Raw genomic sequence first — 21,772 nt, forward strand, 5'->3', positions numbered from 1 at the left:
TCAAGTACCTTGTCGTCCACATCACCAATAAACTAACATGGTCCTAGCACACCAAGACAGTCGTGAAGAGGACACGACAAAACCTATTCCCCTCAGGCTACTGAAAAGATTTGGCATCGGTCCTCAGATCCTCAAAAGGTTCTACATCTGCACCATGACTGGTTGCATCACTGCCTGGTACGGCAACTGCTTGGCCTCCGACCACAAGGCACTACAGAGGGTAGTGCGAATGGCCCAGTACATCACTGGGGCCAAGCTTCCTGCCATCCATGACCTCTATACCAGGTGGTGTCAGAGGAAGGCCCTAAAAATTGTCAAAGATTCCAGCCACCCTAGTCATAGACTGTTCTCTCTGCTACCGTACAGAAAGCGGTACCAGAGCGCCAAGTCTAGGTCCATGAGGCTTCTAAACAGCTTCTACCCCCCAAGCCATAAGACTCCTGAACATCTAATCAAATGGCTACCCAGACTACTTGCATTGCCCCCCTCCCTCCCCCTCTTTTACACTGCTGCTACTGTCTGTTGTTAACATCTATACATAGTCACTTTAATAACTCTACCTACATGTACATACTACATCAACTAACCGGTGCTCCCGCACACTGACTCTGTACCGGTACCTCCCTGTATATAATCTCCACATTGACTCGGTACCAGTACCCCCTGTATATAGCCTCCACATTGACTCTGTACCGGTACCCCCTGTATATAGCCTCCACATTGACTCAGTACCGGTACCCCCTGTATATAGCCTCCACATTGACTCTGTACCGGTACCCCCTGTATATAGACTCCACATTGACTCTGTACCGGTACCCCCTGTATATAGCCTCCACATTGACTCTGTACCAGTACCCCCTGTATATAGCCTCCACATTGACTCTGTACCGGTAACCCCTGTATATAGCCTCCACATTGACTCTGTACCGGTACCCCCTGTATATAGCCTCCACATTGACTCTGTACCAGTACCCCCTGTATATAGCCTCCCCATTGACTCTGTACCGGTACCCCCTGTATATAGCCTCCCCATTGACTCTGTACCAGTACCCCCTGTATATAGCCTCCCCATTGACTCTGTACCGGTACCCCCTGTATATAGCCTCCACATTGACTCTGTACTGGTACCCCCTGTATATAGCCTCCCCATTGACTCTGTACCGGTACCCCCTGTATATAGCCTCCACATTGACTCTGTACCGGTACCCCCTGTATATAGTCCCACTATTGTTGTTTTACTATTGCTCTTTAATTACTTGTTACTTTTATCTCTTATTCTTGTCCGTATTTTTTGAAACTGCCTTGTTGGTTAGGGGCACGTAAGTAAGCATTTCACTGTAAGGTCTATACCTGTTGTATTCGGCGCATGTGACCAATACAATTTGTGTGTGTGTGTGTGTGTGTGTGTGTGTGTGTGTGTGTGCGTGTGTGTGTGTGTGTGGTGTGTGTGTGTGGTGAGTGTGTGGTGTGTGTGTGTGGTGAGTGTGTGGTGTGTGTGTGTGTGTCTGTGTCTGTGATGTCTGTGTGTGTCTTTGTGTGTTTGTGTGTGTGGTGTGTGTGTGTGGTGTGTGTGTGTCTGTGTCTGTGATGTCTGTGTGTGTCTGTGTGTGTGTGTGTGTGTGTGTGTGTGTGTGAGTGTGTGGTGTGTGTGTGTGGTGAGTGTGTGGTGTGTGTGTGTGTGTCTGTGTCTGTGATGTCTGTGTGTGTCTTTGTGTGTTTGTGTGTGTGGTGTGTGTGTGTGGTGTGTGTGTGTCTGTGTCTGTGATGTCTGTGTGTGTCTTTGTGTGTGTGTGTGTGTGTGTGTGTGTGTGTGTGTGTGTGTGTGTGTGTGTGTGTGTGTGTGTGTGTGTCTTTGTGTGGGTGGTGTGTGTGTGTGTGTGTGTGTGTGTGTGTGTGTGTGTGTGTGTGTGTGTGTGTGTGTGTGTGTGTGTGTGTGTGTGTGTGTGTGTACTATATATTTCTGATATAATAACACTCCAACATCACTATGTGGTTAATAGACAGACATGTTTTTCATCTTTTCTCTTCGTGTTTTATAAAAGCATTGATGTGTTTTGATGTGTTTTGATGTGACAACTCCTTTCACTCCAGTTATACAACATCACATCATTAGAACTAACAACATGTAGATTAGTAGGTACAGTTGAAGTCAGAAGTTTAGAGTCATTAAAACTCATTTTTCAACCACTCCACAGATGTATTTATTTCGCAACAAAGCCTCCTTCACTCACGCCGCCAAACTTACCCTCGTAAAACTGACCATCCTACCGATCCTCGAATTCAGCGATGTCATCTACAAAATAGCTTCCATTACACTACTCAGCAAACTGGATGCAGTCTTATCACAGTGCCATCCGTTTTGTTACCAAATCACCTTATACCACCCACCACTGCGACCTGTACGCTCTAGTCGGCTGGCCCTCGCTACATATTCGTCGCCAGACCCACTGGCTCCAGGTCATCTATAAGTCTATGATAGGTAAAGCTCCACCTTATCTCAGCTCACTGGTCATGATAACAACACCCACCCGTAGCACTCGCTCCAGCAGGTATACCTGACTGGTCACCCCCAAAGCCAACACCTCATTTGGCCGTCTCTCCTTCCAGTTCTCTGCTGCCAATGACTGGAACGAACTACAAAAATCTCTGAAACTGGAAACACTTATCTCCCTCACTAGCTTTAAGCGCCAGATGTCAGAGCAGCTCACAGATCACTGCACCTGTAAATAGCCCATCTATAATTTAGCCCAAAGAACTCCCTCTTCCCCTACTGTATTTATTTATTTTGTTCCTTTGCACCCCATTATTTCTATTTCTACTTTGCACTTTCTTCTACTACAAATCTACCATTCCAGTTTTTTACTTGCTATATTGTATTTACTTTGCCACCATGGCCTATTTTTTGCCTTTACCTCCCTTATCTCACCTCATTTGCTCACATTGTATATAGACTTATTTTTCTACTGTATTATTGACTGTATGTTTGTTAATTCAATGTGTGACTCTGTGTTGTTGTATGTGTCGAACTGCTTTGCTTTATCTTGGCCAGGTCGCAGTTGTAAATGAGAACTTGTTCTCAACTAGCCTACCTGGTTAAATAAAGGTGAAATAAATAAATAAATAAATGCACATCATCATATGCTCATTTATCACTCCAGTGTTAATCTGCTAAATTGTAATTATTCGCTCCTATGGCCTATTTATTGCCTACCTCCTCATGCCTTTTGCACACACTGTATATAGACTTTCTTTTTTCTACTGTATCATCGACTTGTTTATTGTGTTATTGGCTTGTTTGTTTACTCCATGTGTAACTCTGTGTTGTTGTCTGTGTCACACTGCTTTGCTTTATCTTGGCCAGGTCGCAGTTGTAAATGAGAACTTGTTCTCAACTAGCCTACCTGGTTAAATAAAGGTGAAATAAAGTCAATAAAAATAAAATTATTGTTAACAAACTATAGTTTTGGCAAGTCGGTTAGGACATCTACTTTGTGCCAAGACACAAGTAATTTTTCCAACAATTGTTTACAGACAGATTATTTCACTTAATCACAATTCCAGTGGGTCAGAAGTTACATACACTAAGTTGACTGTGTCTTTAAACAGCTTGGAAAATTCCAGAAAATGTTGTCATGGCTTTAGAAGCTTCTGATAGGATAATTGACATCATTTGAGTCAATTGGAGGTGTACCTGTGGATGTATTTCAAGTCTGGTTCATCCTTGGGAGCAATTTCCAAATGCCTGAAGGTACCACATTCATCTGTACACACAATAGTACGCAAGTATAAACACCATGGGACCACGCAGCCATCATACCGCTCAGGAAGGAGACTAATTCTGTCTCCTAGAGATGAACGTACTTTGGTGCGAGAAGTGGAAATCAATCCCAGAACAACAGCAAAGGACCTTTTGAAGATGCTGGAGGAAACAGGTACAAAAGTATCTATATCCACAGTAAAACGAGTCCTATATCGACATAACCTGAAAGGCCGCTCAGCAAGGAAGAAGCCACTGCTCCTAAACCGCCATAAAAAAGCCAGACTATGGTTTGCAACTGCACATGGGGACAAAGATCATACTTTTTGGAGAAATGTTCTCTGGTCTGATGAAACAAAAATAGAACTGCTTGGCCATAATGACCATCATTATGTTTGGAGGAAAAAGAGGGATGCTTGCAAGCCGAAGAACACCATCCCAACCGTGAAGCACGGGGGTGGCAGCATCATGTTGTGGAGGTGCTTTGCACACACACACACACACACACACACACACACACACACACACACACACACACACACACACACACACACACACACACACACACACACACACAGACACAAACACACAAAGACACACACACACACACACACACACACCACACACACACACACACACACACACACACACACACACACACACACACACACACACACACACACACACACACACACACAGACAGACAGTGTAGGGCAGTGTTTATTAAACTGTGTATCCTGTAGGGCAGTGTGGGTGCTGTAGTGCAGTGTGTGTATGCTGTAGTGCAGTGTGTGTATGCTGTAGTGCAGTGTGTGGGTGCTGTAGTGCAGTGTGTGTATGCTGTAGTGCAGTGTGTGGGTGCTGTAGTGCAGTGTGTGGGTGCTGTAGTGCAGTGTGTATGCTGTAGTGCAGTGTGTGTATGCTGTAGTGCAGTGTGTGTGTGCTGTAGTGCAGTGTGTATGCTGTAGTGCAGTGTGTGTATGCTGTAGTGCAGTGTGTGTGTGCTGTAGTGCAGTGTGTATGCTGTAGTGCAGTGTGTGTATGCTGTAGTGCAGTGTGTGTGTGCTGTAGTGCAGTGTGTGTGTGCTGTAGTGCAGTGTGTGTATGCTGTAGTGCAGTGTGTGTGTGCTGTAGTGCAGTGTGTGTGTGCTGTAGTGCAGGGTGTGTGCTGTAGTGCAGTGTGTGTGTGCTGTAGTGCAGGGTGTGTGCTGTAGTGCAGTGTGTGGGTGCTGTAGTGCAGTGTGTGTATGCTGTAGTGCAGTGTGTGTATGCTGTAGTGCAGTGTGTGGGTGCTGTAGTGCAGTGTGTGTGTGCTGTAGTGCAGGGTGTATGCTGTAGTGCAGTGTGTGTGTGCTGTAGTGCAGTGTGTGTGTGCTGTAGTGCAGTGTGTGTGTGCTGTAGTGCAGTGTGTGGGTGCTGTAGTGCAGTGTGTGGGTGCTGTAGTGCAGTGTGTGGGTGCTGTAGTGCAGTGTGTGCGTGCTGTAGTGCAGTGTGTGTGTGCTGTAGTGCAGTGTGTGTATGCTGTAGTGCAGTGTGTGTATGCTGTAGTGCAGTGTGTGTGTGTGCGCGCTTGTGTGTGTACTTAACTCACCAGCTTGCGTTGACACCAGCCACAGACTCCACACAGAGCCACCAGCCAGACAGTACACACTGTGACTGCTAGAGACACCAGGAGCACACTGAGAGACAGGGAGCCTGCTGGAGGGACAGAGAGACAAGGTTGGAGAGAGAGAGAGAGACCGAGAGAGAGAGAGAGAGAGAGAGAGAGAGAGAGAGAGAGAGAGAGTTGAGTGACTTCAGCCTGTACATACATTCAAAAGTCCTATAGTGCTGTTTTGTGATGTAAAAAAATGGTCAATCACATCCTCAAACAAGTCAAATGCAAACTGAGATATCTGAAGACAGTAGGACGATGATGTCACAACAGACAGTGGGGGGATGATGACGTCACAACAGACAGTGGGGGGATGATGACGTCACAACAGACAGTGGGGGGATGATGATGTCACAACAGACAGTGGGGGGATGATGACGTCACAACAGACAGTGGGGGGATGATGACGTCACAACAGACAGTGGGGGGATGATGATGTCACATCAGACAGTGGGGGAATGATGATGTCACAACAGACAGTGGGGGGATGATGATGTCACAACAGATAGTGGGGGGATGATGTCACAACAGACAGTAGGGGGATGATGATGTCACAACAGACAGTAGGGGGATGATGATGTCACAACAGACAGTGGGGGGATGATGATGTCACAACAGACAGTGGGGGAATGATGATGTCACAACAGACAGTGGGGGGATGATGATGTCACAACAGACAGTGGGGGGATGATGATGTCACAACAGATAGTGGGGGGATGATGTCACAACAGACAGTAGGGGGATGATGATGTCACAACAGACAGTAGGGGGATGATGATGTCACAACAGACAGTAGGGGGATGATGATGTCACAACAGACAGTGGGGGGATGATGATGTCACAACAGACAGTGGGGGGATGATGATGTCACAACAGACAGTAGGGGGATGATGATGTCACAACAGACAGTAGGGGGATGATGATGTCACAACAGACAGTGGGGGGATGATGATGTCACAACAGACAGTGGGGGGATGATGTCACAACAGACAGTAGGGGGATGATGATGTCACAACAGACAGTGGGGGGATGATGATGTCACAACAGACAGTAGGGGGATGATGATGTCACAACAGACAGTGGGGGGGATGATGATGTCACAACAGACAGTGGGGGGATGATGTCACAACAGACAGTAGGGGGATGATGATGTCACAACAGACAGTAGGGGGATGATGATGTCACAACAGACAGTGGGGGGATGATGACGTCACAACAGATAGTGGGGGGATGATGTCACAACAGACAGTAGGGGGATGATGATGTCACAACAGACAGTAGGGGGATGATGATGTCACAACAGACAGTGGGGGGATGATGATGTCACAACAGACAGTGGGGGGATGATGTCACAACAGACAGTAGGGGGATGATGATGTCACAACAGACAGTAGGGGGATGATGATGTCACAACAGACAGTAGGGGGATGATGATGTCACAACAGACAGTAGGGGGATGATGATGTCACAACAGACAGTAGGGGGATGATGATGTCACAACAGACAGTAGGGGGATGATGATGTCACAACAGACAGTAGGGGGATGATGACGTCACAACAGACAGTAGGGGGATGATGACGTCACAACAGACAGTAGGGGGATGATGATGTCACAACAGACAGTAGGGGGATGATGATGTCACAACAGACATTAGGGGGATGATGATGTCACAACAGACAGTAGGGGGATGATGATGTCACAACAGACAGTAGGGGGATGATGATGTCACAACAGACAGTAGGGGGATGATGATGTCACAACAGACAGTAGGGGGATGATGATGTCACAACAGACAGTAGGGGGATGATGATGTCACAACAGACAGTAGGGGGATGATGATGTCACAACAGACAGTAGGGGGATGATGATGTCACAACAGACAGTAGGGGGATGATGACGTCACAACAGACAGTAGGGGGATGATGACGTCACAACAGACAGTAGGGGGATGATGACGTCACAACAGACAGTAGGGGGATGATGATGTCACAACAGACATTAGGGGGATGATGATGTCACAACAGACAGTAGGGGGATGATGATGTCACAACAGACAGTAGGGGGATGATGATGTCACAACAGACAGTAGGGGGATGATGATGTCACAACAGACAGTAGGGGGATGATGATGTCACAACAGACAGTGGGGGGATGATGATGTCACAACAGACAGTGGGGGGATGATGTCACAACAGACAGTAGGGGGATGATGATGTCACAACAGACAGTGGGGGGATGATGATGTCACAACAGACAGTAGGGGGATGATGATGTCACAACAGACAGTGGGGGGGATGATGATGTCACAACAGACAGTGGGGGGATGATGTCACAACAGACAGTAGGGGGATGATGATGTCACAACAGACAGTAGGGGGATGATGATGTCACAACAGACAGTGGGGGGATGATGACGTCACAACAGATAGTGGGGGGATGATGTCACAACAGACAGTAGGGGGATGATGATGTCACAACAGACAGTAGGGGGATGATGATGTCACAACAGACAGTGGGGGGATGATGATGTCACAACAGACAGTGGGGGGATGATGTCACAACAGACAGTAGGGGGATGATGATGTCACAACAGACAGTAGGGGGATGATGATGTCACAACAGACAGTAGGGGGATGATGATGTCACAACAGACAGTAGGGGGATGATGATGTCACAACAGACAGTAGGGGGATGATGATGTCACAACAGACAGTAGGGGGATGATGATGTCACAACAGACAGTAGGGGGATGATGACGTCACAACAGACAGTAGGGGGATGATGACGTCACAACAGACAGTAGGGGGATGATGATGTCACAACAGACAGTAGGGGGATGATGATGTCACAACAGACATTAGGGGGATGATGATGTCACAACAGACAGTAGGGGGATGATGATGTCACAACAGACAGTAGGGGGATGATGATGTCACAACAGACAGTAGGGGGATGATGATGTCACAACAGACAGTAGGGGGATGATGATGTCACAACAGACAGTAGGGGGATGATGATGTCACAACAGACAGTAGGGGGATGATGATGTCACAACAGACAGTAGGGGGATGATGATGTCACAACAGACAGTAGGGGGATGATGACGTCACAACAGACAGTAGGGGGATGATGACGTCACAACAGACAGTAGGGGGATGATGACGTCACAACAGACAGTAGGGGGATGATGATGTCACAACAGACATTAGGGGGATGATGATGTCACAACAGACAGTAGGGGGATGATGATGTCACAACAGACAGTAGGGGGATGATGATGTCACAACAGACAGTAGGGGGATGATGATGTCACAACAGACAGTAGGGGGATGATGATGTCACAACAGACAGTAGGGGGATGATGATGTCACAACAGACAGTAGGGGGATGATGATGTCACAACAGACAGTAGGGGGATGATGATATCTCCATTAGCTCTTCCTGGGGTCCAAATACATTAAGGCATATGATACAAAACAACTACAATTACAAATAAAACAGTAGATCAAATAACATTACTATACCACTACGTATCTACAACACAACATGTACACCATCATCGTTCAACAATACCACAGTGCACGGGTGTTAGCGTGCGTGTGTTAGCGTGTGTTAGCGTACGTGTGTTAGCATCTGTGTTTTAGCGTGTGTTAACGTGTGTTAGCGTGTGTTAGCGTGCGTGTGTTAGCATCATTGTTTTAGCGTGGTGTATTTTTATGTTTTTTATGTATAGGTGTCTGAGCTGTGTGCTAGTCGTTTGAACAGACAGTTTGGTGCTTTCAACACGTCAATACTTCTCATAAATACAAGTAGTGATGCAGTCAATCTCTCCTCTACTTTGAGCCAGGAGAGATTGATATACATGTCATTAATATTAGCTCTCTGTCCACATTTAAGGGCCAGCTGCGCTGCTCTGTTCTGGGCCAACTGTGATTTGCCTATGTCCCTTTTTGTGGCACTTGATCATATGACTGGGCAGTAGTTAAGGTGCGACAAAACTAGTGCCTCTCGGACCTGCCTTGTTGATAGTGTTGTTAAGAAGGCAGAGTAACACTTTATTATGGACAGACTTCTCCCCATCTTAGCTACTGTTGTATCAATATGTTTTGACCATGACAGTTTACAATCCGGGGTTACTCCAAGCAGTTTAGTCTCCTCAATTTTCCACATTATTCATTACGAGATTTATTTGAGGTTTAGGGTTTAGTGAATGGTTTGTCCCAAATACAATGCTTTTTAGTTTTCAAATATTTATTACTAGTGTATTCCTCGCCACCCATTCTGAAACTGACTGCAGCTCTTTGTTAATTGTTGCAGTGATCTGGGGTGGCAGGTCTCTCTCTCTTTCTCTCTCTCGGAGGACCTGAGCCCTAGGACCACACCTCAGGACTACCTGGCATGATGACTCCTTGCTGTCCCCAGTCCACCTGGTCGTGCTGCTGCTCCAGTTTCAACTGTTCTGCCTGCTGCGCTGTGGAACCCTGACCTGTTCACCGGACGTGCTACCTGTCCCTGACCTGCTGTTTTCAACTCTCTAGAGACAGCAGCAGTGGTAGAGATACTCTCAATGATCGGATATGAAAAGACAACTGACATTTACTCTTGAGGTGCTGACCTGTTTCACCCTCGACATCCACTGTGATTATTATTATTTGACCCTGCTGGTCATCTATGAACATTTGAACATCTTAGCCATGTTCTGTTATAATCTCCACCCGGCACAGCCCGAAGAGGACTGGCCACCACTCACAGCCTGGTTCCTCTCCAGGTTTCTTCCTAGGTTCTGGCTTTTCTAGGGAGTTTCTCCTAGCCACCGTGCTTCTACACCTGCATTGCTTGCTGTTTGGGGTTTTAGGCTGTGACATCAGCTGATGTAAGAAGGGCTTTATAAATACATTTGATTTGATTTGAGGTAGCGGAAAGGTTTCTAGATTGAATCCCTGAGCTGACAAGGTAAAAATCTGTCATTCTGCCCCTGAACAAGGCAGTTAAACCCACTTGTTCCCCGGTAAGCTGTCATTGTAAATAAGAATTTGCTCTTAACTGACTTGCCTAGTTAAATTAAAAAAATGTCACTTGCTGTGGTAGCTGACATGTATAGTGTTGAGTCATCAACATACAGAGACACACAGGCTTTACTCAGAGCCAGTGGCAGGTCATTAGTAAAGATTGAAAACATTAAAGGGGTTAGATGAGGGAGGTGGGGGAGTAGGCGGTGGATGGGTTGACAAATGCATGATGCTTTTTTTTTCAACAGTGAATTACGCCCTGGTCTCTCGGTCTTTCGGTCTCTCTCTCTCTCTCTCTCTCTCTCGGTCTCTCTCTCGGTCCATCTCTCTCTCCGTCCCTCTCTCTCTCGGTCCCTCTCTCTCTCGGTCTCTCTCTCTCTCTCTGTCTTTGTCTTTCGGTCTCTCTGTCCTTCTCTCTCTTGGTCCCTTTCTATCTCTGTCTCTCTTTCGGTCTCTGTCTCCCGGTCTCTCTCTCGGTACCACTCTCTCTCTGTCTCTCTCTCGGTCCCTCTCTCTCTCGGTCCATCTCTCTCGGTCCATCTCTCGGTCTCTCTCTCGGTCCATCTCTCTCTCGGTCCCTCTCTCTCGGTCTCTCTCTCTCTCTGTCTTTGTCTTTCGGTCTCTCTGTCCTTCTCTCTCTCGGTCCCTTTCTATCTCTGTCTCTCTCTCGGTCTCTGTCTCCCCGTCTCTCTCTCGGTACCTCTCTCTCTCTGTCTCTCTCCCGGGCCCTCTCTCTCTCGGTCCCTCTCTCTCAGCCTCTCTCTCTCTCTCTCTCTCTCTCTCTCTCTATTCAATCAGTCAAGACATCAGGTGAAGCCTTGATATTTAAAGAAATTACAAAAATACATTCATATATTCACTGCAAATGTTCTTTGTACCATTTTCTTCATTACATAAACAGTGATAAAAGGCATCATAAAGCATGTATCCCAAATGGCACTATATTCCCCACACAGTGCACTTCTTTTGACTGGAGCCCATAGTGCACTACATACGGAACAGGGTGCCTTTGGGACCCAAGTCTAAACATTTGACAAAGACCAAACCCTTCTTTCCAATTACGCATTTATAATTTCTCCACAGACTGTCTCTCTCTCTCTCTCTCTTTCTTTCCCTCTCTCGTTCCCTCTCTCCCGTCCTCTGTCATTACTTCCCTTTTATCTCACTCCCCGATCATTCTGTCTTTATTTGTTCACTCCTCTGCTGCCCATCCCCATGATGTCCTGGGGGACAGCAGCTCAGAGACAGGTAGCTATCTATCTATACTAGTCTGTCTGTCTGTCTGTCTGTCTGTCTGTCTGTCTGTCTGTCTGTCTGTCTGTCTGTCTGTCTGTCTGTCTGTCTGTCTGTCTGTCTGTCTGTCTGTCTGTCTGTCTGTCTGTCTGTCTGTCTATACTAGTCTGTCTGTCTGTCTGTCTGTCTGAGCATTGGGCCAGTAACCAAAAGGTTGCTGTATCGAATCCCCCGAACTGACAAGGTAAAAATCTGTTGTTCTGCCCCTGAGCAAGGCAGTTAACCCATTGTTCCCCAGGCGCCAAAGGCGTGAATGTCGATTAAGGCAGCCCCCCTGCACCTCTCTGGTTCAGAGGGGTTGGGTTAAATGTGGAAGACACATTTCAGTTGAATACATTCAGTTGTACAACCGACTAGGTATTTCCCTATTTATACTAGTCTTTCTTGGTGAGTCCTGTTGGTATACCAGGGGACACTTTATAGCCATAGCTCTTTATTTGACTCCTTGAGTCCTCTTTCCTTGTCTCCTTCTCAAACCCATTGGAGCCAACTCCACCCCAGAGAGGAGAGGGGGGAGAGGGGGAGAGAGGGGGGAGCCAACCCAACCCCAGGGAGGAGAGGTGGGAGAGAGGGGGGAGCCAACCAAACCCCAGGGAGGAGAGGTGGGAGAGAGGGGAGAGCCAACCCAACTCCAGGAGGGAGAGGGAGGAGAGGAAGGAGAGGGGAGAGAGAGGTGGGAGAGAGGGGGGAGAGAGAGGGCAGAGAGGGGGGTGCCAACCCAACCCCAGGAGGGAGAGGGAGGAGAGGAAGGAGAGGGGGAGAGAGGTAGGAGAGAGGGGGGAGAGAGGGGGGAGAGGTGGGAGAGAGGGGGAGAGGGAGGAGAGGGAGGAGCCAACTCAACCCCAGGAGGGAGAGGGGGAGAGAGGTGAGAGAGAGGGGAGAGAGAGGTGGGAGAGAGGTGGGAGAGAGGGGAGAGGTGGGAGAGAGGGGGGAAGAGGGGGAGAGAGGTGAGAGAGAGGGGAGAGAGAGGTGGGAGAGGTGGGAGAGAGGGGAGAGGTGGGAGAGAGGGGGGAAGAGGGGGAGAGAGGTGGGAGAGAGAGGTGGGAGAGAGGGGAGAGCCAACCCAACCCCATGGGGGAAAGGGGGGAGAGAGGGGGGAGAGAGGTGGGAGAGGGAGGAGAGGGAGGAGCCAACTCAACCCCAGGAGGGAGAGGGGGGAGAAAGGTGAGAGAGAGGGGAGAGAGAGGTGGGAGAGAGGGGGGAGAGGGGGAGAGAGGTGGGAGAGGTGGGAGAGAAGTGGGAGAGAGGGAGAGGTGGGAGAGAGGGGGGAGAGAGAGGGCAGAGAGGGGGGTGCCAACCCAACCCCAGGAGGGAGAGGGAGGAGAGGAAGGAGAGGGGGAGAGAGGTGGGAGAGAGGGGGGAGAGAGGGGGGAGAGGTGGAAGAGAGGGGGAGAGGGAGGAGAGGGAAGAGAGGGAGGAGCCAACTCAACCCCAGGAGGGAGAGGGGGGAGAGAGGTGAGAGAGAGGGTAGAGAGAGGTGGGAGAGAGGTGGGAGAGAGGGGAGAGGTGGGAGAGAGGGGGGAAGAGGGGGAGAGAGGTGAGAGAGAGGGGAGAGAGAGGTGGGAGAGGTGGGAGAGAGGGGAGAGGTGGGAGAGAGGGGGGAAGAGGGGGAGAGAGGTGGGAGAGAGAGATGGGAGAGAGGGGAGAGCCAACCCAACCCCATGGGGGAAAGGGGGGAGAGAGGTGGGAGAGGGAGGAGAGGGAGGAGCCAACTCAACCCCAGGAGGGAGAGGGGGGAGAGAGGGGAGAGAGAGGGGAGAGAGAGGTGGGAGAGACGGGGGAGAGGGGGAGAGAGGTGGGAGAGGTGGGAGAGAAGTGGGAGAAAGGGGATAGGTGGGAGAGAGGGGGGAGAGGGGGGAGAGGTGGGTGAGAGGGGGGAAGAGGGGGAGAGAGGTGAGAGAGAGGTGAGAGAGAGGGGAGAGAGAGGTGGGAGAGGTGGGAGAGAGGGGAGAGGTGGGAGAGAGGGGGGAAGAGGGGGAGAGAGGTGGGAGAGAGAGGTGGGAGAGAGGGGAGAGCCAACCCAACCCCATGGGGGAAAGGGGGGAGAGAGGGGGGAGAGAGGTGGGAGAGGGAGGAGAGGGAGGAGCCAACTCAACCCCAGGAGGGAGAGGGGGGAGAGAGGTGAGAGAGGGGAGAGAGAGGTGGGAGAGAGGGGGGAGAGGGGGAGAGAGGTGGGAGAGGTGGGAGAGAAGTGGGAGAGAGGGGAGAGGTGGGAGAGAGGGGGGAGAGAGAGGGCAGAGAGGGGGGGTGCCAACCCAACCCCAGGAGGGAGAGGGAGGAGAGGAAGGAGAGGGGGAGAGAGGTGGGAGAGAGGGGGGAGAGAGGGGGGAGAGGTGGGAGAGAGTGGGAGAGGGAGGAGAGGGAGGAGCCAACTCAACCCCAGGAGGGAGAGGGGGGAGAGAGGTGAGAGAGAGGGGAGAGAGAGGTGGGAGAGAGGGGAGAGGTGGGAGAGAGGGGGAAGAGGGGGAGAGAGGTGAGAGAGAGGGGAGAGAGAGGTGGGAGAGGTGGGAGAGAGGGGAGAGGTGGGAGAGAGGGGGGAAGAGGGGGAGAGAGGTGGGAGAGAGAGGTGGGAGAGAGGGGAGAGCCAACCCAACCCCATGGGGGAAAGGGGGGAGAGAGGGGGGAGAGAGGTGGGAGAGGGAGGAGAGGGAGGAGCCAACTCAACCCCAGGAGGGAGAGGGGGGAGAAAGGTGAGAGAGAGGGGAGAGAGAGGTGGGAGAGAGGGGGGAGAGGGGGAGAGAGGTGGGAGAGGTGGGAGAGAAGTGGGAGAGAGGGAGAGGTGGGAGAGAGGGGGGAGAGAGAGGGCAGAGAGGGGGGTGCCAACCCAACCCCAGGAGGGAGAGGGAGGAGAGGAAGGAGAGGGGGAGAGAGGTAGGAGAGAGGGGGGAGAGAGGGGGGAGAGGTGGGAGAGAGGGGGAGAGGGAGGAGAGGGAGGAGCCAACTCAACCCCAGGAGGGAGAGGGGGAGAGAGGTGAGAGAGAGGGGAGAGAGAGGTGGGAGAGAGGTGGGAGAGAGGGGAGAGGTGGGAGAGAGGGGGGAAGAGGGGGAGAGAGGTGAGAGAGAGGGGAGAGAGAGGTGGGAGAGGTGGGAGAGAGGGGAGAGGTGGGAGAGAGGGGGGAAGAGGGGGAGAGAGGTGGGAGAGAGAGGTGGGAGAGAGGGGAGAGCCAACCCAACCCCATGGGGGAAAGGGGGGAGAGAGGGGGGAGAGAGGTGGGAGAGGGAGGAGAGGGAGGAGCCAACTCAACCCCAGGAGGGAGAGGGGGGAGAAAGGTGAGAGAGAGGGGAGAGAGAGGTGGGAGAGAGGGGGGAGAGGGGGAGAGAGGTGGGAGAGGTGGGAGAGAAGTGGGAGAGAGGGAGAGGTGGGAGAGAGGGGGGAGAGAGAGGGCAGAGAGGGGGGTGCCAACCCAACCCCAGGAGGGAGAGGGAGGAGAGGAAGGAGAGGGGGTGAGAGGTGGGAGAGAGGGGGGAGAGAGGGGGGAGAGGTGGAAGAGAGGGGGAGAGGGAGGAGAGGGAGGAGCCAACTCAACCCCAGGAGGGAGAGGGGGAGAGAGGTGAGAGAGAGGGGAGAGAGAGGTGGGAGAGAGGTGGGAGAGAGGGGAGAGGTGGGAGAGAGGGGGAAGAGGGGGAGAGAGGTGAGAGAGAGGGGAGAGAGAGGTGGGAGAGGTGGGAGAGAGGGGAGAGGTGGGAGAGAGGGGGGAAGAGGGGGAGAGAGGTGGGAGAGAGAGATGGGAGAGAGGGGAGAGCCAACCCAACCCCATGGGGGAAAGGGGGAGAGAGGTGGGAGAGGGAGGAGAGGGAGGAGCCAACTTAACCCCAGGAGGGAGAGGGGGAGAGAGGGGAGAGAGAGGGGAGAGAGAGGGTGGGAGAGACGGGGGAGAGGGGGAGAGAGGTGGGAGAGGTGGGAGAGAAGTGGGAGAAAGGGGATAGGTGGGAGAGAGGGGGAGAGGGGGAGAGAGAGGTGGGAGAGAGGTGGGAGAGAGGGGAGAGGTGGGAGAGAGGGGGGAAGAGGGGGAGAGAGGTGAGAGAGAGGTGAGAGAGAGGGGAGAGAGAGGTGGGAGAGGTGGGAGAGAGGGGAGAGGTGGGAGAGAGGGGAAGAGGGGGAGAGAGGTGGGAGAGAGAGGTGGGAGAGAGGGGAGAGCCAACCCAACCCCATGGGGGAAAGGGGGAGAGAGGGGGAGAGAGGTGGGAGAGGGAGGAGAGGGAGGAGCCAACTCAACCCCAGGAGGGAGAGGGGGGAGAGAGGTGAGAGAGAGGGGAGAGAGAGGTGGGAGAGACGTGGGAGAGAGGGGAGAGGTGGGAGAGAGGGGGAGAGAGGTGGGAGAGGGAGGAGAGGGAGGAGTCCAGACTGCTCATTAAATGTGACAACAAGGCTAAACAAGCTGTTGGCCCTATTGATCAAGACCCTCAGAACACAAACACACACACACACACACACACACACACACACACACACACACGGATTGTTTGTTCTAGGTGTCCATCTCTATCTCTTTTATCTACTGTGAAAGACTAAATAAGAGAGGAGAGGAGAGGAGAGGAGAGGAGAGGAGAGGAGAGGAGAGGAGAGGAGAGGAGAGGAGAGGAGAGGAGAGGAGAGGAGAAGAAAGGAGAGGAGAGAGGAGAGGAGTGGAGAGGAGAGGAGAGGAGAGGAGAGGAGAGGAGAGGAGAGGAGAGGAGAGGAGAGGAGAGGAGAGGAGAGGAGAGGAGAAAGGAGAAGAAAGGAGAAGAAAGGAGAGGAGAGAGGAGAGGAGTGGAGAGGAGAGGAGAGGAGTGGAGAGGAGAGGAGAGGAGAGGAGAAGAAAGGAGAGGAGATGAGAGGAGAGGAGAGGAGAGGAGAGGAGAAGAAAGGAGAGGAGAGAGGAGAGGAGAGATGAAAGGAGAGAGGAGAGAGGAGAGAGGAGAAATGAGAGGAGAGAGGAGAGATGAGAGGAGAGAGGAGAGAGGAGAAGAAAGGAGAGGAGAGCTGTGAGTATATTATGTTCCAATGAGTCTGTAACAAATATGCCTTTTCCTTTGGCAGGAAACAACAACAAAGACTGAGGACACATCCCAAATGGCACCCTATTCCCTATATAGTGCATTACTTTCCACCAGGGCCTATAGGGCCCTATACAAGAAAGAGCGTGCCATTTGGGACACATTGACTGTGTTGATGGAATGGAAATGAGTCCCTGGTGGAGGGATAGAGTGGAGTGTCACTGCTATAGTAGTTCCTCTTTTCCCACAGCAAACACCTTTACAACAAATACAGAGACATTAGTATAGAATTCATCTCTGGTGGAAGGATATCCATACATTTTTAGTTTGTGATTCATACATTTTTAGTACGTGATTCATACGGTCATTGAACCCACGACTGAGAACTGAACAAGCTAATTCTAGTGCCTCTATTTTCCACAGTATCCACCTTGACAACAGAATACGCCAGTTTATCCAAAGCGGTATAGTACAGTGAGTCCCTGCATATTTAGTGTGAGATCCCTGAGGGAACTGAACCCACGACCTTGGCTTGGTGTCACTACGCCACAACGTTACCAACTGAACCACACAGGGCCACAAGTACAGGGTCAGAACTGAAGTAATTAGTTAGTGCATCTTTTTCCCACGACACCCACCTTGACAACAAGTCAAGACTACAGACTACAGGGAGTCAGGGACGTTAACACTGAGAGAGAGAGAGAAGAAGAGAGAGATAGCCTGCAGGCCATGCCGTGATGCACTCTGAGATACTGTGCAGTAATTACTAACGTGAACTGCGCAGGTGATTTGGCCCACATGCATTGGGAGCTGAGAACTTAGAGCTCAGAGTCAAGAAAGCTAAATAATTAGGGATGGCGTTCTTAGGTCTCCTGAGTGAACGTGGCTTATTTTCTGCAACCAGTACAGATACCTTAGTCCCATGACAACCGGTACAGAAACCTTAGTCCCATGACAACCGTACAGATACCTTAGTCCCATGACAACCGGTACAGAAACCTTAGTCCCATGACAACCGGTACAGATACCTTAGTCCCATGACAACCGGTACAGAAACCTTAGTCCCATGACAACCGGTACAGAAACCTTAGTCCCATGACAACCGGTACAGAAACCTTAGTCCCATGACAACCGGTACAGAAACCTTAGTCCCATGACAACCGGTACAGGTACCTTAGTCCCATGACAACCGGTACAGAAACCTTAGTCCCATGACAACCGGTACAGAAACCTTAGTCCCATGACAACCGGTACAGAAACCTTAGTCCCATGACAACCGGTACAGGTACCTTAGTCCCATGACAACCGGTACAGAAACCTTAGTCCCATGACAACCGGTACAGGTACCTTAGTCCCATGACAACCAGTACAGGTACCTCATTCCCATGACAACCGGTACAGGTACCTTAGTCCCATGACAACCGGTACAGGTACCTTAGTCCCATGACAACCGGTACAGATACCTTAGTCCCATGACAACCGGTACAGGTACCTTAGTCCCATGACAACCGGTACAGATACCTTAGTCCCATGACAACCAGTACAGGAACCTTAGTCCCATGACAACCAGTACAGGTACCTTAGTCCCATGACAACTGGTACAGGTACCTTAGTCCCATGACAACCGGTACCTTAGTCCCATGACAACCTTAGTCCCATGACAACCGGTACAAGTACCTTAGTCCCATGACAACCGGTACAGGTACCTTAGTCCCATGACAACCAGTACAGGTACCTTAGTCCCATGACAACCAGTACAGGTACCTTAGTCCCATGACAACCGGTACAGGTACCTTAGTCCCATGACAACCGGTACCTTAGTCCCATGACAACCGGTACCTTAGTCCCATGACAACCGGTACCTTAGTCCCATGACAACCGGTACCTTAGTCCCATGACAAACGGTACAGGTACCTTAGTCCCATGACAAACTGGTAGGACGTCATTGTAAATAAGAATTTATTCTTAACTGACTTGCCTAGTTAAATAAAGGTTAAATAAAAATGTGTTTAAAAAAAACTGTTACAGGGACATTAGTATGGATGGAAGAGCCAACCACATACCATGCCGCTCTCCAAGATACTGTGCTTTATTTACGTGTACTGTGCAGGTGCTGTGGCCCCCACACATTTAGAGCTATACGTATGGAGAGAGCCACACCATGATGCACTCAAAGATGCTTTACTGTCGACTGGTTCCACCTCAAAAAAACACCAGAAAGAGGATTTCCACACCCACCATCTCAGATTGTTCTGACATGGAAATTAGTGTGAAAGTACCAGGTTTTGCCCACAATATGTACTATTATTTTTGTTTTTATAATTATATGTATATATTTGCACCAAAGAAAACAAGTGATAGACAACAATACAGATTTAAAAAAAAATACAAAATGAAAAAAATGGTGTGTCGGTGTGGTTGGAAGCCCATAAGGCTTATATGAAAACCACACCAAAAAAAAAACTATATACAATACATAATAAGTACAAAAATAAAAAAGGTTTGTAAAACAGATAACGAAACCTACTAATTATAAATGTATACATGAACTGATCAGTAATCACATAAAACTGAGTAGTTTGTTTCCTCCGGTTGACTCTCGCTGGAAGTCGAGGGTTGATGAGGTTTTGGCACTGTGAAGACAAGAGTTCCAGAGTGTGCCACTGTTCCTGCTGTTACTGCCACTTGTGTCTATTAAATGGACCACAATTATAGTTTTTTTTTTCAACTTTGGTTTGAAAATCAATAGCTTTTGTTCATGATAAAAATGTGTGTTGTGGTCATCCTCACAAGTAAGCCAACAATTCAGTTTGTCTTTCTCTTAGCCTTAGCCTATGGTGCAATTGTCTAATGATAACTTTTCCTACAATACCAAAAATGTGATGGAGAAATTAGCTAGTGACTAAAACAAAATACAATTACACCAGGAATGGTCTAACAGTAACTAATCCAGACCTTTTTTGGAAGGGAATAAACTATAAACTACACAAACAGGATCTGTTTCCCGGACACAGATTAAGCCTAAGAGAAGAATAGTTTGTGTGTGTTTGAATTGCTTTCTTGGAGGTCTGGCTTAAGTTCTAAGGATGACCACACCATTGGTTTTCTACCCAAATTTCCAAAGGGTCCATTTAATACACAAGAGACCAGCAAAATTGTTAAAAGGTTGTGGCAGTAACAGCAGGAACAGCAGTATCTAATGGGCAAAACCTGGTACTTTCACACTCCTTTATGGGTGGGATGCAAGCGGCTTCAATGGCTAATGTATCTGAAAAGGGAAAACAACAACACCGAATTCTCTGAGAATACATGACATAGTACGAAAAAAAACAATACCAAGCTCCAAGCCAAGCTTCATACTACTGGTCAAACATAAAGAACTGATAGTGCCTGTTGTGGACGGCTTGGTGTGGCTTTTGCCAATTTATTTGGATTCCTCATGTCTTAGTCATTGTTAAGAAGAGGTTTGGCCATTATATTTAATGAATATTATATAACGGAACCACAGTCTCGGAACGATTTGATTAGTGTAATGTTAGCTAGCTACATAGTTGTCTTTGCTGTCTTTGTATCAAAGATAAAGGTGTAGTTAGAGAAACTAACAAGGTTAGCTAGCCAGCTATATTCGTTCGCGGCGACGCCATTTTCCAAACAAAGTCAACACCACAGCCACTGCTAGCTAGCCAACTTTACCAACTAGCAGTACTGTAGAAACTAAATACATTACAACGGAACGATTTGATTAGTGTAATGTTAGCTAGCTACATAGTTGTCTTTGTATCATAGTTGTCTTTGTCTTTGTATCAAAGATAGAGGTGTAGTACAGAGAAACTATCGAGGTTAGCTAGCCAGCTACATTTTCAAACAAAGTCAACAACGCAGCCACTGCTAGCTGGCCAACTTTACCAGCTAGCAGTACTGTATCATTTTAGTCAATAAGATTTTTGCAATGTAAGCTTAACTTTCTGAACATTCGAGATGTGTAGTCCACTTGTGTAGCTAGCAGGACTGACTTTGTGTTAGCTAGCCAACGTTTAATTACTTCTGCGTTATGAAAGGAACTAGACACGGACACGTATGATCCATTGGTAGTTTGTTGTAACCAAGTATTGGTGCTAACCGCGTGTTATTGGATGCTAGCATGCTAGTTCATAGGATACGGTGCACAGGGTGGGTTTCACGGAAGAATACTGTACCAAGTTATCTAGCTGTATAAACTAAGTTTGAGCCTATTCCTGAAACATTGAACCACTGTAGTTTACATCAATTATAATTTCTAAAGTGGAAGTTGGAAGAGTTATATCAAAGTGTTTCAGTGAAAGGTTAGTGAGGGAGGCCCTGCTCTCTCGCTTCCCCAGTTGTTTAGTTAATTTTCATTCCAATCTCCTTTGCATTAGCATAGCCTCTTCTGTAACCTGTCAACTATGTGTCTGTCTATCCCTGTTCTCTCCTCTCTGCACAAGCCATACAAACGCTTCACACCGCGTGGCTGCTGCCACTCTAACCTGGTGGTCCCAGCGCGCATGACCCACGTGGAGTTCCAGGTCTCCGGCAGCCTCTGGAACTGCCGGTCTGCGGCCAACAAGGCAGAGTTCACCTCAGCCTATGCTACCCTCCAGTCCCTTGACTTCTTGGCGCTGACGGAAATATGGAATACCACAGAAAACACTGCTACTCCTACTGCTCTCTCCTCATCTGACCACGTGTTCTCGCATACCCCGAGAGCATCTGGTCAGCGGGGTGGTGGCACTGGAATCCTCATCTCTCCCAAGTGGACATTCTCTCTTTCTCCCCTGACCCATCTGTCTATCTCCTCCTTTGAATTCCATGCTGTCACAGTCACTAGCCCATTCAAGCTCAACATCCTTATCATTTATCGCCCTCCAGGTTCCCTTGGAGAGTTCATCAATGAGCTTGACGCCTTGATAAGTTCCTTTCCCGAGGATGGCTCACCCCTCACAGTTCTGGGTGACTTTAACCTCCCTACGTCTACCTTTGACTAATTTCTCTCTGCCACCTTCTTTCCACTCCTCTCCTCTTTTAACCTCACCCTCTCACCATCACCCCTACTCACAAGGTAG

At 49.4% G+C, this 21,772-nt stretch overlaps 1 protein-coding gene across 1 annotated transcript in view; it reads right to left on the reverse strand.

The window, feature by feature from the left end:
• The window catches only part of LOC145850486 (synaptotagmin-7), a 210,756-nt gene that overhangs the window by 67,746 nt on the left and 121,238 nt on the right, over positions 1-21,772 (reverse strand). Inside the window, exon 2 of the mRNA XM_082968192.1 lies at positions 5,349-5,455. Within this exon, the coding sequence (XP_082824318.1) occupies positions 5,349-5,455 (107 nt within the window). The remainder of the gene's footprint in view (positions 1-5,348; positions 5,456-21,772) is intronic.

The sequence above is a fragment of the Salmo salar genome, chromosome 23 (genome assembly GCF_965601325.2).
Source record: "Salmo salar chromosome 23, fSalSal1, whole genome shotgun sequence".
Taxonomy (NCBI): Eukaryota; Metazoa; Chordata; class Actinopteri; order Salmoniformes; family Salmonidae; genus Salmo; species Salmo salar.